Source organism: Blennius ocellaris, assembly GCF_963422515.1.
Source record: "Blennius ocellaris genome assembly, chromosome: 22".
Lineage (NCBI taxonomy): Eukaryota > Metazoa > Chordata > Actinopteri > Blenniiformes > Blenniidae > Blennius > Blennius ocellaris.
In genome coordinates this window covers 15,284,470-15,300,134 of record NC_137671.1, presented here as the reverse complement: position 1 = coordinate 15,300,134, position 15,665 = coordinate 15,284,470, and the positions used below count along the sequence as shown (strand labels likewise).

General features: G+C 45.1%; 1 protein-coding gene across 5 annotated transcripts in view; it reads left to right on the top strand.

Moving 5' to 3' along the window:
- LOC308146233 (protein PHTF2) overlaps nucleotides 1-15,665 on the top strand; it is a 36,702-nt gene that overhangs the window by 2,831 nt on the left and 18,206 nt on the right. For all 5 annotated transcript variants that reach the window (XM_080517956.1, XM_080517954.1, XM_080517957.1 and 2 more), the window contains exon 2: nucleotides 9,353-9,433. In XM_080517956.1, coding sequence (XP_080374082.1) covers nucleotides 9,389-9,433 — 45 coding nt within the window. In that variant the 5' untranslated portion in view covers nucleotides 9,353-9,388. The remainder of the gene's footprint in view (nucleotides 1-9,352; nucleotides 9,434-15,665) is intronic.

The window sequence follows — 15,665 nt, the reverse complement described above, 5'->3', positions numbered from 1 at the left end:
GCTACTGCTCTCCTGCACCACGGCCGTACTCACTACTTGTTCTGCACATGCTCAGTATGCGACCCCCAGTCCAGAGTCTCCTGGACTTGGTTCTTTTATTTTGACAGGCACCATAACGACAATCCAACTTGGTGGTCTGTCCACTAGAGTGTCTGTGTGCTGCAGTTTAGAACCAATTGTTCTCTGCTGCATGTGTGTGTGTGTGGCTTCTTCACAACAACAACCAACAGCACCAAAAGAGCGTGACGTGTTGGTGAAGTTGTGACTGACGGACAGTCGACCGTCGTTAATCATTAGCGTTTCTCAGAATCCATACGGAGCGGCCTGTGCAGGAGGCTTTCCTCCACACGTGTGTTTGTGACACGCTGCTCTTTAAACCGTCACCTGGACCGACGCAGACACACTCGCCCCCGGTGGAACGCTGCGTGATTCTGTACGTCGTCTTGCTTTTGTCTTCCGTCTTAATTTGCTTCAGAGCGAGCCGCCTGCCTCAAACAGACACATGCTTTGAATCTCAAATGTAGATCGTCCCAAATGTCGGCCACGATTTGGCTGCGAGGACGAGACGACGCAGCACGCCTGGCGTTTGTCTACTGCCTGCTTCAACACACACACGCACACACACACACACACACACACGCTATCTTCATGTTAAAAAGAGAGACAGACGGAAAAATATGAGTGAAAAAAAGCCCAACTTCCCATTTTAAGAAAGCAGCAGACGGAGGCCTTTTTTTAGCGCTCTGTGTGTGTGTGTGTGTGTGTGTGTGTGTGTGTGTGTGTGTGTGTGTGTGTGTGTGTGTGTGTGTGTGTGTGTGTGTGTGTGTGTGTGTGTGTGTGTGTGTGTGTGTGTGTGTGTGTGTGTGTGTGCGTGCGTGCGTGCGTGCGTGCGTGCGTGCGTGCGTGCGTGCGTGCAGCCTGCATCGCTCGGTTGTTTCACTGGTTGTGTGGTTGCTGGTTTCCTCTCCAGCAAACAGCCACATGTGTCCTACATGTTGCTCAGTCCTGTTTTAACTCGCAGGTGTCTTTTTTTTTTTTTTTTTCCCCTTCAATGTATAGACCAGGGGTGTCAAACATGCGGCCCGGGGGCCAGAAGCGGCCCGCCACAGGATCTAATCCAGCCCGCCATGTGATTTTAATTTATTTTTAAGTATAACTGTAAAAACACTTGATTGTCAAAAATGACATTGGTCAGAATTTGACCCCCGACATTAATGCAATCTGTGGAGGTCACACAACGCAAACACCTTTCACAATAAAGGCGTCCAATTTATGTCAAGTGATACTTTAGACACGTAAACTCAAAAGAATTTCCAGATGATGACAAATTGTTTTAATCCTGAATAAAAATATGATATCCAGATACAGATATTGTGTTTCCTTTTTGCAAATATAATATCTGATTAACTTTAATATGTATATTTCAGAATAGTCTGGCAAATTCTTGCAGTTACAAAAGGATCAAAAGAAGGAAAGACTTGGACATTTGTCCATATTTGCAGTTTAATATGTTACGTTTGACGTGTTGGGCCTCCAGAGGTCAGATCAGGTTGATGTGGCTCCTCAACTGAAATCACTTTGACCCCCCCTGGCATAGATGTGGCAAAATGTCTGACAGTTCATGTCTTAAGTTACTAATCAAATTACACTCACTTGAATAAAATGAATAAATAAATGGATAAAAACAAGTATTTGCCACTTTCTGATATTAAAAAGGTCGTAAAACAATCTTGTAACTCTGCTTGAGTACGTTTGGCTGAAATGTGGCGTGCGACTTGTAAAGCAGTAGTGAAAGTGACAGCTGCGCTTTTCTGTTGACTTCAAAGACACAAACTCATCAGTTATTCAATCCTGTTGCATGCTGGGAATTGGAAAAGTTTCATACAACACATGCAAACACATCTCTATTTGGGGACGGACAGATTGTGTTGCCCAGTATTGGATCAATACTCCACTTGACACATCTAGGCCACATCCACACAGGGAAAACCATCTTTTTCTCCCTGAGGTTCTCCAGAAAACATTCTGTCCACAGGTCCCTACGGACACGGCTCAACACGTGTAGTACACATGTCCTGAATGGGGAACGAAGACCCGGTGAAAATGCATTATTGTCTCATTTTCATTTCACAAAAGTTTAGCATTTGCACGGTTTTCAAAACGATGTCCGTTTAAACAGAAACGGCAGAAACGCTAAAAAAAAAAAGAAGATCCGAAACAACAGAACCTGATCGCGTGCTGATGTTTCCACATTGAGGTTGACCGCCAGCACGTTGAGGCGTCAACGGAGCCAAGAGTCTGATTAAGACTTGTAGTGCGAGTCCCACCGAGGTGATAAAATGTGTTCAGAGTGTGTTAATGCAGACAGGAAATGATGTCGCCGGCGTGTACCAGGTCCTTGGATAACAAATCCAACCGTCCCGGAGTCGTTATCGGCTCCTGGGGGGGCTGGCGCTCTGAAATATGGATGAGACCGTATATAACTAATTCACCAGCTTGTGTGTGTGTGTGTGTGTGTGTGTGTGTGTGTGTGTGTGTGTGTGTGTGTGTGTGTGTGTGTGTGTGTGTGTGTGTGTGTGTGTGTGTGTGTGTGTGTGTGTGTGTGTGTGTGTGTGTGTGTGTGTGTGTGTGTGTGTGTGTGTGGGGCCATTCGATCAGGCGACGTATAGGTCAAGCGCGTGGTCGTGTGATGTCACCTGAGATTGTGAGAGAATCACGCCTTGTTTGACACACACTCCTCCTCTGGATCCCCCCCCCCCCCCCCCCCCCCCCCCCAACACCTTCGACCCTTTATCGGCCTCATGTTTCCAGTGGACACACACACACACACACACACACACACACACACACACACACACACACACACACACACACACACACACGTGTGTGCGTCCCCTCGCCCGGCTCGGAGCAGTAACCTGCGCCCATCATGAAAAATGGAGAACCCAGTTGGAGAGCGCACAGCTCGGGTTACACGTCACGAGTTACCAGACTCGTAAAGGAGGTCTCCTCCTCTGCTCATGTTCTCCTCCACACACACACCGAACACTGCCCAGTTATTATTATTGTTATTATTATTATTATTTTAATTTAATCCAGCAGTTTGAGGCTGGTTTCTGGGCGCTGGAGGGTCGTGGTCAGATCGGCAGGGATCAGCAGGTCTGCTTGATGCTCAGAACCGGCGAACCCAGTCCCACCAACGCTGTCGGCTTGAGTTACATCGCACCGCGGACAAACATGGGACCAAGCGAGGGAATTTATTTGTCTTAATTCTAGCTTCCCGAGCTGCAGGGAAGGCCACCCAAGATCTCTCGGCCTACCCTTGAATCCGTCACAAGCTCCGACGTCACCCAACTCAAAACCTGCCATGTCGTCTTCAGATGCGGCGTTTAAGGGTTACGTACCTTTACAAACACTGGCGCCTTTCACTGACCTTTATTTGTCTTTCCTGGGCTCCGCTGAGCTCCTGATATTTGCACAGATATGATGCCATACCTATAAGGTACTTTAATAAAGGTATAGTTGTGTCCACCCTTGAAGATGTGACAGATGATGCTGTTGAAGTGGAATCACGATCCTCTGATCTAAATCTTTCACCTTCCTGGAGTTAATCTGAGAGGCAATATGAGGGATATTGTGCGACTAAGTAGAACACTTTGTGACCCTCAGAGAAGAGTCGTGTGCTTTCTTGGTCCCGCTTCCTCGTCCAGACATGGATGGATTTATCTCGGCTCTGCTTTGTCAGAATTACAACCCGGAGTGTGGCGGGTTGCGTAATCATTTTGATGTAAAACATTCTGGAAGCCATGATTAAAATTAAATCCTCCTCATCAGAGACACGCCCTGTTTTCCAGTTGAACACCGTCACAGACACACATTCATATTCGCCACACCCACACGCTCAACACCTCCGTTTTTATTCGCCTCCGGACTGAGAGCTCTTCTCCCTCTTTAATGAAGGTGCAAGCAAGGTGAGGTTTCTGCGTTTCCACATAACGTGCGTTGATGTGTCCTGTGGTGGGCTGCCACTGGGTCCGACGGCTGAATTAATCCCACACGAAACATCCAATTTATTGGGAGTAACATGCAGAACATGGGTGCACAGGGCACAGCCCCCCCACCCCCCCACTACAGACATATGGCGACCTGCACTCATCCAGTGAGAGCGAAGACACACGTGCACACGTTATCAAACACGGTGGCGAGCACAAGAGCCCTCGTGTGCTGGGCGGCCTACATAATACTGTCTGACCTCACTGCTCGCGCTTCATAAATGGGTCAGTTCAGACGCCAACGGTCAGACAGATTTGGCTGCAGACGGGTGTGTGTGTGTGTGTGTGTGTGTGTGTGTGTGTGCTGTTGTTGTCGAAGTTTAGTGCTCTGTAACAGGGCGCATTTGTGAATGAAGCCTTTCTTGTCGACTGCAGCTTTATTTCTCACAGGAAAAATCTGAAGATTGAAGAATTTCAGTTTCACCATAAAATGTGTTTGTTTTTTTTGTCTGATTTCTGCTTTTTCTGACCTAATAAGGGTGTGTGTGTGTGTTTGTGTGTGTTGTCTGGGCTCTGTTCCCTAAATACCCTTCAGGAAACCACACTGCATGTTCTGGGAACCGTGTGGTTATGGAAAAAAAACAAAAAAAAAATGTGTGTTTGGAAATATGTCCTCTTGTGTTTTCCAGCACAAGTAATAACACTTCACACTTAATCCCCTCTATGAGGGAGTATTAGGAGATAATGTGCGCCTCTGCGGGTGTTTTTGTCTCGGTAATGTGTGTGAATGGCTGCTGGCATCACACTGAGGTGTGATGATGGGATTTCCAGGCTTTAGACGGGGACGAGCTGCCTGGTTTCATTGTGTCACTCTTATTGCTGTCGGTGCACGGGGAAGATTTGTGGTCTTAAATGTGGCAGAGAGGAAAACAGCAAACAGAGCTGTTGGTGTCCACTAATGACGGGCTGTTTCACCTTCTCTTCCGTCACGCTTACAGGAATATTTAGCAATTGTTGCTCTGCAGGAATATCAACGATGCGGCTCTGAAGTGGATGACTATTGAAGGTTTTATTTGTCCCACGTTTTTTCCCCCATTTGGATTTAATTACCTTCACCAACGAAGTTGATTGACCAATGAAGTTAGCCGACAAAGTTAATCTTTTCGTCTGCATTTATTTATTTATTGGAAACTATATATTTGACCAACTTTTGGTGAAAACGACACACCCCAATTGTTAAGATTAGAAAACCGGCCCACAAAAGGCCCCAATCCGGCTAAAATGTCAAAGAAAACATACATTTTTCAACACATTTCTAATAACGGACACGACACTTGGGACCCCAGCTGAAACGTCGCTGATGCCGCCATGAAAATGAGCACAGTTGGATCTAACACGCCTGGATCTGAGCTCTCCTGTCTTTCATGTTCATGTTATATCTACTTCTAGGTTTTGTTGTGTTGAAGGAAAAGCGGTCGATGTGAGGCACTGTGTGTCGTGGTCAGAGAGGGCGGAGGGAGGAGCGATGAGGGTAATTGGAAGCAAGAAAGAAGCTCTTCCTGTTGCTAAAAATGTCTTTCGCCTTCGGGCCCCCCCCCAAAAAATGCATGCCCGCGCAGTAACACACACAAACGTGTTTCTACTCTATTATTTGGAGCCTTGAGGTGAGAAGCATTGTGCATTAGTCAGCCGGGCGTTCTTGCAGTTTGGTTTGCGTTGGGGGTTGTTGTTTTTTTTGTTTTTTCATTCTTCCTGCTTTCGCACCACACTTTCTCACATCGTTGACACGCTGAGTTGGACTTTGATGCACGCTCTAATTCTCCTCTATTTGAAGTGGCGACTTTATCGCACGTATAAACATCAGTGTTGTGGTTTAGCGGATAAGCCGACGCTCCTGCAGGAATTTCTGCAGGGTGAATAAAGCTTCGCTGCTGCAGATCGGCACGTGACGGAGGCACTGAATTGTCTGCATGGCGTTATTTGAAGGAGTATCTCCAAAAGCAGGATGAGATTTAAAAGAAAATGGGGAGGGGAAAAAAAAAAAGTAGTTCAGAAATATGCTGGCTGGAAAGAATGAGAGACGAATTCTCTGGGAGTGAAAACACAGGGGATCCGGTGTCCTGCTGACTCAGGCTGGCAGCACAGACAAGCCTTCACATGCAAAGCAGGACGTCTTCGCGTGGCTCCTCCGAGATGAAATGTAGAAAAGCCGGAGGGGAAGGCTGGAGAGGAGAAACTGCAGGGTTCGGGTGTAGCGGAGGGGAAATGGCAAACCTCAGAAAGACGGCGCGAGAGACGGAAAGCCAGCACTGCCCTCTGAAACAGCCCTCCGTCCCTCCCACACGCAGCAGGACAACGCTGCGCTTATGTAACGGAGCCAGAAAAGAAACGCAGAAAGGCTGAAAGACACAGGAAGGGATGGGGAGTGAAGCAACTTTTTTTTTTTTTTTTTTTGACTAGTGAAATCCACTGAAGGGCTTTAGTGGGTTTGTGTGCTGTCCACATACCAAATAGCAGTGGTGGGAGAATCGTGGTGATATCTTTGGTCGTGGCTCTAAATCGGTGTCCCGACGGTTCAATGACGCCTGTCATGGCCTGTACCAAACACGACCTGACGTAGCTTTCAGACAGTGTCGGACATTTGGGTGATTGTGACTGCTGCTGCAGCCTGCTCCATACGTTTACATTTAGTGTGTTCTGTTAGAAAATAGAAGCTCATGATTGTAAATGCTAAGACATAATGCTAGTACATGCAAAATGGGCATCCCTAAAATCGCTGTAGGAACCTTAAAGTCGCCAGTAGCCACACTGTATATTAATACCAAACTGACTCGCAAATAAAGTCAGAAATACAAGATAAGCTCATAAACAAAGCCTTCAGTCATTTTCTGTTTCCGTCCTGCTGTCATGTTACACATTTCTGCCGAGTGACTCGTTCTGAAGGCTTTTTGGAGAAGATCCAGTACAGCTCACTCCTCATGGAGTGTCGTTGCAGTAACCTGTCTGCGAAAGCATATCTTCCACTGACAAGCTACTGGAACAACACACCGTTACACACCGTTACACACCGTTACACACCGTTACACACCGTTACACACCAAACTCATGGAAAGTCAGAAATACTTGACTGCATGCTGGTTCTGCTTCCGGTGCACTTTAGTGACCCAGACATTACTAATCCAGCAAGGTTGAGATGGGATTTTGCATAGAAATCATTATAGGGAGCTGAATTTGTCAGCATTTGAGTTGGGAAGATGTGGACATGATGTGTAAACTGCATCTTAGCTGATTAGCTTAGTTTATTTCTCGAGTCAATACCGTCTTGTGTTTTACGTCAAAGGCTGGTATCGGCTTGTGGAGGCTTGTGAGGAGCAGTCGAGCCAACGACTCCAACATTTTTGCATCAGCTGCATGTCGACAATAGACATCTGTTATTATTACCCTCAAAGCTGTTTTATTCCATGTTTTATTCAATCTTCAAAAATGTTTCCCCTCAATTGCCCATAAAACTCCTAATTAGGGAAGCACTGATCCAGGTTTTTGACTTCCTATGTGGTCCCGATACCCAAATTTGAATATCTGCAGATACCGATATTATTCCGATACCAGAGCTGTTTGCTTTAATATTATTATCATTATTGTTGATTTTATATGAGGCAGTAATAAACTGGTCTTTGCAGTAAAGTAATAAATGTAGGAATGTTTGCATGTTTTCTCTCTACAGACAACTTGAGGTCAGTAGAAGGTGAGAAAAGGAAGCAATACAAAGTATTTTAGTTCCATGAGGACAATGTGGGGGTCTGAGTGACGTCATCATCTCTAATAAACTAGTTCTATCTTTAAAACCTCTCAATCACTGTATTAATCCCTGGAGAAATGCTTCATCAACGCAGCACAAACAGCATGTTTCCAGCTTTAATGCAGCTCAAACCATTGGGACTATTTTCAGGGAGTTTAGCGTGGAGGAGGATGCAGCTTCATGGAGGTGTGAATCACCTGCTACCGTGGAGGAACGATGCGTTCTCCTGGGTGAGCTGGCGTTTTAAAATGGTGACGTCTGTCTGCAGAGCGCCCGCCTCGCTGTACAACGGCTTTACAAACATTCACGTCGATACTTTGCGGTGTTTTTGTCCAAACAGCGACATGTTGTCATGAAAAGTGGGACAGCATGGATAGCGCTACCTCTGTTAGCATGCTAAGCTGGCTGCAAACTGTGGAATGGATTTCCTGAAAGATTACTCCGAGTCTCATTGAGACCCGCCTCCGTTCAGGAAATCCATTCCACATTTTACAGCGAGCAGAGCAGAACAGCGGAACAGAAACACTGTGGACTTTCAGCAGAAGCACAGATGAAGCTTCATGGATCAGAAACCTCCGCAGGTTGGATCAGAGATTTCTGATCCATGAATTACTTTCCTATTGGAACCCCATACTGAGACTGGATCGGATCGGCCCCCTCCCTATCTGCTCATGTCACTTGGACAGTTTGTACAGATCAGATCATAGAGACGCAGAGCTTTGCATGTGTCGATATGAACAACCTGAAATTCTGTGTCTCAGTGATGTTGTACCACAGCCACCACCTTACAAATACACTTAATATCTGGATGGAAATATATTATTTGTCTTGTTTCTGTCTTCATGCACAATTACACCAGACATGATCCCCCTACATTTCGAATAATTGTGAGTTTATGACCATTTATTGACCAAGACAAGTGGTCACTGTATGCATGTTTATTAAATCAATTTATCTCAGTGTAATTCAATAATTCTCTCATTTTGAAACACTATATATAGTAATCATAGTTTAAATGTGGCCACAAGTTCGCAATTTCTGCCACCATGAACATAGTCAGTCTTCTGATTGTGTGTGGGTGTGTTGGGGCGTGTGTGTTTCAACATACCGTGCAGTTAACAGTATGTGTTTACCTCTCGGCCATTGCAACTATTTGGTTTATGAGTATCACACACACCCAAACAACTTCAAGTAATCCCGCATCCAAACTATTTCCTGTAAGAGTGTATCAATGTGAATATGATTCAGTGAGGGATTATCGACCAGGATTCATTTATTAATTTGTCGACCAGTTTGACTAATTGCCAGCTTGTTTATTTATACAACTGGTGATAAAGTTGACTACTAATGTCTGTGACAGTGTCAAAGCTCAGGCCTGAGTTGGGTGAATGTTATTGCTGTAGTGGATTTAATTGTTCCCGAAAGTGTGTGTGTGTGTGTGTTTGTATTCTCCTCCCACTTCTCTTGACACACCTGCCTCCAGGTATAGACCTCAGTCGTCCTCGTCTCTGCTCATTACTCACTCCGCGCTCTTCTTCTCTCCCTCGCTCTGTGTTTCCAGTCTAAGATGCCCGAGACGGAGAGAAGGGAAATGTAAATGGCTTCCAAGGTGAAAGATGCCGTGGTGTGGTACCAAAAGAAGGTAAGACGTCTGCACTTTTCCTCCATTTGTGTTTTGTTTTTTTTTGTTTGGAAAAAATATGAGAAAGCTCCGGCTGCAGTCGAGCCTTTGCAATTTTTTGCTGCGTCAGATAAAATGCTGACATCTCTATTGAACGGAAAGAGATCCTGTTGCTGCTTCACAGGTTGGATAAAGAAGGTTTCAGTAATTGTTGCCCTCGGTTTTCAAGAAATAGTAAAACAAAAAACCTTTTAAATGCTTTAGTGCATTGCATGACTTATTTCTTTCGTTCTCCTGTGTATTTGTTATTTTAGTGCTTTGCACTGTGTTGTGCCTGAAGCTTTGTCAAGAAAGTTTCTCATCCAATTAAATATTGTTTATGCAACTTGCATGAATTCAAACAGGTTCAGGATATCGCCACCATCATCTCCAGATGATCATATCTTCTTATGATGGATTGTGACCCGACTTGACTATTTAAAATAATCACACCTCAGTGGGAGCCGTTGGCTCCATTCCGCGTTTGTAAAATCTCTCCCGTTGTTGGGCCATCATCATTCTAAACCTCTTTTTGTACTTTGCCTCAAACAGATGTGGACATAAAATAGAAAGGCTTTACAGTGTGGACACTGTACACACCTCTTGTTACGATCTGCCCAACATGGAAGCTTCAGTGTGATGAGAGACGAACACAGTCGGCATGACGATTAGATCGTGAACACATATCAGACAAAATGCTACAAAAAAGTGTCAGTTGAAGTCGAACGTTATGGAGGAAAGTCTTGCAGACCGTATATACGTAGGCGCTCTATTGTCTGTGTCGAGGCTGGAGGTGATCTCAGCTCCGACCACCAGAGGGAGGACACTCCGAAACAAGAGACGCCAAAAATTCTAGTCTTGAGACATCAGGTTTTTGAATTTTCTATTTTTTTTTTAAGAAACTCGACTCCCTGGAGAAAATCAAACTTAACAAGTCCTAGGAGAGTTTGGACTCTGGGAGTCATGACACTCTGGAGGAAACATCCCTCTACTGAGCATGTGCAGAACAACCATTTACTTCAGCTGTGGTGCACATGACCAGGAGCAGCGTTTAAGAAAAGTAGCGTCTTCCCCATCGAGAGGGAGGCGGAGCCTTTTTTGAAAAGTTTGAGCTTCGGAGCTGTTTTCAAAAAGTTGTGTTTTCAGTGGCTCCGGGCACCAATGTTTTGTAAACAAATCCCCAAAACACAACTGAAGTTTTGCGTTTTCACTTGACGTGGTGTAAACGAGGCCCAAGGTGGACGTACCAATGGATGTTTCTCTCGAAAAGTGGAGCTGAATTGATTAGATTCCTGACGGTGTTTGTCCTGGTCTCAGAGCGGGCGTTGACCCCCCCCCCCATGCCGCCAGCGGCGCCCAGCTCATGGCCGCTCGGCACAGTGTGCCAGCGGGCCGGTGTTGTATGTCCTCTTGTTCCATGGTCTCAGATATCAGATCCTCCGCTGGACTGCAGCGCCGCTCTCCCCTGCAGCTCTCAGTTTACACACTCCTCCTCTGCCTCTCATCCTCAACGCCAGCTCTTCCTATTTCCTTCGTCCTCGTCTTCGGCCTCTCCGGCGCTCTGATCAATACAAGCTTGAATGAACTCGCGTGGAACAACACATGAATGAAACGGCCGCACCGTCACGTGTCTGTGGAAGACGATCCAGCAGCCTGTTTTCCTTTAAAGAAAGTTGGGCGACCAACTACGTAAGCTGAAAAGCTTATGTCTGCGTTTATTATTTATTGGTTCATATGTATGTATTTGACCAACTTTTTGCAAAAAGTTCTCACCTTGAAATGCATGGCATCAATCAGACTTTGGGACGTTAACGGCGAACTGTTTACGAATAAATCCCCCAAATGCCCCGTACAAAGCGGATAAGAGAAGCACCTCATGATTAAAGGAGATCAGCATCTTTCTGCTCCGTTTCACACCGTGATGGAGCTTCCTGATCGACCTAGTGAGCGTTGATATGAGCTAACGACTATCTCGCGAGCGACGCTAACTCGCAAGTGGCGGTGGCGAGGGTCTGCGCTCCACCGAGTGCCGTTCTAGTTTCCTCATTATTTTGTTTGTCGAATGTAATTAACTCTCTGAAATAGTCTAAATCCTCCAGACTCATAAAACCTCCACATTCTGAGATTAGCTCAAAAAAACAGTTTTCTTTAGATGAAGATTAAAGGTTGACGGCTTTCCAAAGGTATTTTTGTGTGTGTGTGTGTGTGTGTGTGTGTGTGCGCGTGTGTGTGCGAGCTTGTCTGGGCAGAAGGAGATGACAGTGACGACAAGCGCTGAGTCATGAATGAATGAACCTTTCTCTCACACACCTGGCCTCAGGGCTTCGTTATTCTTCAAAAAGCTGAGTGTTCCTTTTAATTTCCTTGGAACGTTTAGTCAGATATCAGATCAGGTCGGTTTCCCGGATGTCGTGATCAGTATTTGTACAACCTGCACAAATACTGTAATCTTTGAATTGCTCTCGTGAGCTAATAAATTAGTGCGTCGCAGCCAAAGTTTGCGGCTTTTATCTAATCTGTCTGATAGAAAGTGCAACGACTACTGGAGTGTGTGAGGATGCAAAACTTTCACAGCGTTTCGGGCGTCCGTTTAAATGACGACGATCCTCGGAGCCACTGAAAACGCAACTTGTGTGTGTGGTTTCATTACAAAAACAAACAGCCCCTACTAGTGGCCCGATGTGTTAATAACTGCATCGTTTTCATCTGGGGGTTTTTTTTTTGATTCTGCAGTTCCTCTGTATACAGAAAATGTGAAACTTTTCTGATCTAAAAACTCAGAAATGTCGCATTTTCACTTGAAATCTTGTCACACAAGCCAGGTGTTGGATGGAAAGTGTCTGTTCTGCCCACTAGATCCCCCAGACTCGAGGCACAGACCCTCCGGGGGGTATTTAGGTGCTCCTGTTTTAGAAATGGCCTCATATAGTGGAGTGTGTCTGACTAGACCGTGCCTGAGCTCAATGTTGGAGATGTGTCTATTGTCGCAGGACCTCAGATTGTAAAAATACCCATAATTCCCAGCTGATTTTTTTGGAAAGAACAATGTTTTGGTAGCGTTTGGGTGTGGCTGCCTCCGGACATTTCTCCCTCCATCCAAATGGAAGCGTGTGACGGGCTGGGCGGGGGCAGAGAGGGAGTATTGACGCACCGCTGTGGGGATTAACCAAAGTACCCAGCTCACACTGAATTATTGAGACGCGGTTCTGTTTTAGTAGAATGCCTCATTAACCATGTACGTTTTGCTGCTTGTGTTGGTATGAGACAACCCCAGCTCCGCTGTTTTTGTTCTTCATTTGATGAACTTTATGATGAGTTCACGGTCGAGTCGTATAATTTGTCGAAGTTCAAGACGGCTTCCGTCGTGATAATCAAGAAATAATTGTTTATTTCACAATTCAAAATCTTTTAAAAAAAAAAGTGTTTTTAAAGGCTCACTTGAGGATTTGCGTGAAAATACTTGCTGTGATGACATTTGTGCTGGGACTGGTGACAAAGGGGCAGAATATTCAGACAAAATGTGTGAGGCCGTCCTCCTGAGTCACAGTGTTATTTGTGATCCAGCTATGTCTGGAGACGGGCTGTAAATAGACCGGCCTGCCTTTTCTCTCACCGCAGCGCCACGCCAAGCTCACATCGCAGCCTCGCGCTCTATATCTGCAGCCGCGCCAGACAGGCCTTACTTTTTATGTCTGACGCAGTGTTTGTTGTTGCCAAGCAGGGAGCCGCTGCCAGTTTCCTGTGGAGATTATTGGGCTTTATTAAGAGCGCGTTGTTCCAAAATGCGCGATCGCTGCTGCTGTGGCGGCGGCGGCGGCACATTTCAAGCCTAAAAAGTTGAACTGTACCAAATCGGCTTACGGCTCATTTGCACGGTGGATTTAAGGCCTATTTTAAGTGACACAGTTAATATTTTTGGTATGTGGGCAAAATCTGTGGATATTAATGACTTTACAAGGTCAGAAAGTCTCTGGGTGGTTGTGCAGCTATTTCTTCCTTTCACTCTCCTTTTACTGACATTACTGACATTACCAGCACATCGTGGGTTCATGTAAGAATGTTATTTTACAAAGCGCTGGCAGTCAAAGGGGAGTTTGCACACACACACACACACACGCACACACTCCTCTGTGTGTTACTATGACCACGCACACAAACACACCTGATGGTGTTGATCTCCACGCCACGACCAGCTGTCTGAGTCATGTGTTCACCACACTTCTCCTCATGTCTCTTCCTGGTTTAAACCAGTGGAAAACCTCAACATTGTCCGTGAAGAAAGTATTAATTGGGCTTTTTTATGCTTGCAGGATCAGAGATTTAAGCTGAATTTTACCTGCCCTTCAGCATCCGTTGCTTGTTAATACTGGATTTTCCCAGTGACTTGTATCTCTGTCGACTTATTGGATATTTTAATCAGAATTAGTCGACTAATCCTGGTCGGCCAAATTTTACACATTGAGCTACCGCTGCTTTGAAATAACTGGTTTGTTAAAAATGTCAAAGGCAACATTGATTTTTGAGCAAATTTCTTCAGAGTAGCGACACAAGATAGAGACCTTGTTGTCAGGGAGTTTGATAAAACATACGTGATGCATAATAAAGCTATAGGAGAAGTTTTTTAGGAACTTTTTACTGTTTTTTGCAGCAGAAGGTTTCATTAATGTTGCTTCATGTTGAGATTGTTGTCATTTTTGGTAGTAATGGTTAGTTTTTTTGTGAAAATGTAAACATTTTCATCACATATATTCTGTGCCATGACAGAGAAAACCTTTTAAAGTTTAAATCTTATTAAGGCACTATTTTACCGGTTTGGCCCACTGAAAGATTGTAGGACGACTCGTCCACGGATGACATTTCAGAATTTCTTTGAGAAATTAAATCCTGTACAATGTACTTTTATATATTGTGATTTATATTGGATATTTGATATAGTTTTGCTCAAATGGTCACTCCTCCCTGACCCCTACACTGGCCTGGTCACACCTCAGATGTGCTCAAAAAGAGCTTATCAGCGCTCCAGACACTGTGCATTTCTATATATATCCACTGTGATTCTGCAATAAAGACTGCTTTATAATGGAATACATATGTTTTTGTGTCAGATATACGTAAGAATTCTACCAAATTTGTCAAATATACTTTGAAATCCTTCAAATGAATACTGCTGAAAAGAATTCCTCGTGGACGAGGCGTCCAGAACCACATGGAGGAGTTCTCCAGGGTGTGTGTGACACCGCCGCACTATAACCAGTGACGGAGAGGTGGAGCCTTCATGCACATCCCCCATTCTTACCACGCCAAGATCAAAGAAAGCCTCTTTGTATGTATACATTTACCTAAGTGTGTGTGTCTTTGTCCACGCCCAGACAAATGTGTGCAAATTTGTGATTCTCACACACACACACCTACACACACACACCTACACACCTACACACCTACACACACAGGTCGGGGTTTTTCCACCGCTGCCAGCCTCACGTAGAGACGCTCTCAGACTGGATGGAAGAAGGAAAGGGTTTATGAATTTTTACATGGACGCATTAAATGGCTGAAGGTTTAAACTTCTGTCCTGAATCAAGAGCGATAACATTTTACTGACGTTTAAGCCTCGTAAGAATTTGGTTGAAGAGGCTGTCTATCTTGAACAGCGGTAAAATGGCACATTACTTGAAATGAACTAGTCAATCTTAATTCCGTGCACCTGTAACTAAAACACCTTTATATATCCTATAATTATATTGATCTGCAGGGTGTTATTATCCCCCGCCGTGGCTGATAGGCCCCGAAGGGGGATCTTGAAACAGTCTTCGTACGTCCGTACGTCCATACGTCCGTCCGTTCGAACGTTTCTACCTATATCTCGGCAACCCCTGGGCCCACAGTGACCAAACTTCACATGTGGATACATCTCAGAGGGGGAAGGGATACTATGGTGACCTTGACCTAATTTGCATATTAAGTAGGTCACAGGGTCACGAAGTGCTTAAAAACACATTTTGGGCTCTGGAGGCCTAGGTTTTTGAGCTAGGGCTCTGAAATGTTATACACACATGATACGCACTCCAGGGATAACCTCCAGTACACCAAGTGACCTGACCTTGACCTTGAAGATTGGTAGGGTCTGAAGTTTGCTCGTCATGGTTGCACAATACATGTATTTTCATATAAACATTTCTCCTCATTTCTCAGCAGTTCCTGGGCCCACAGTCAC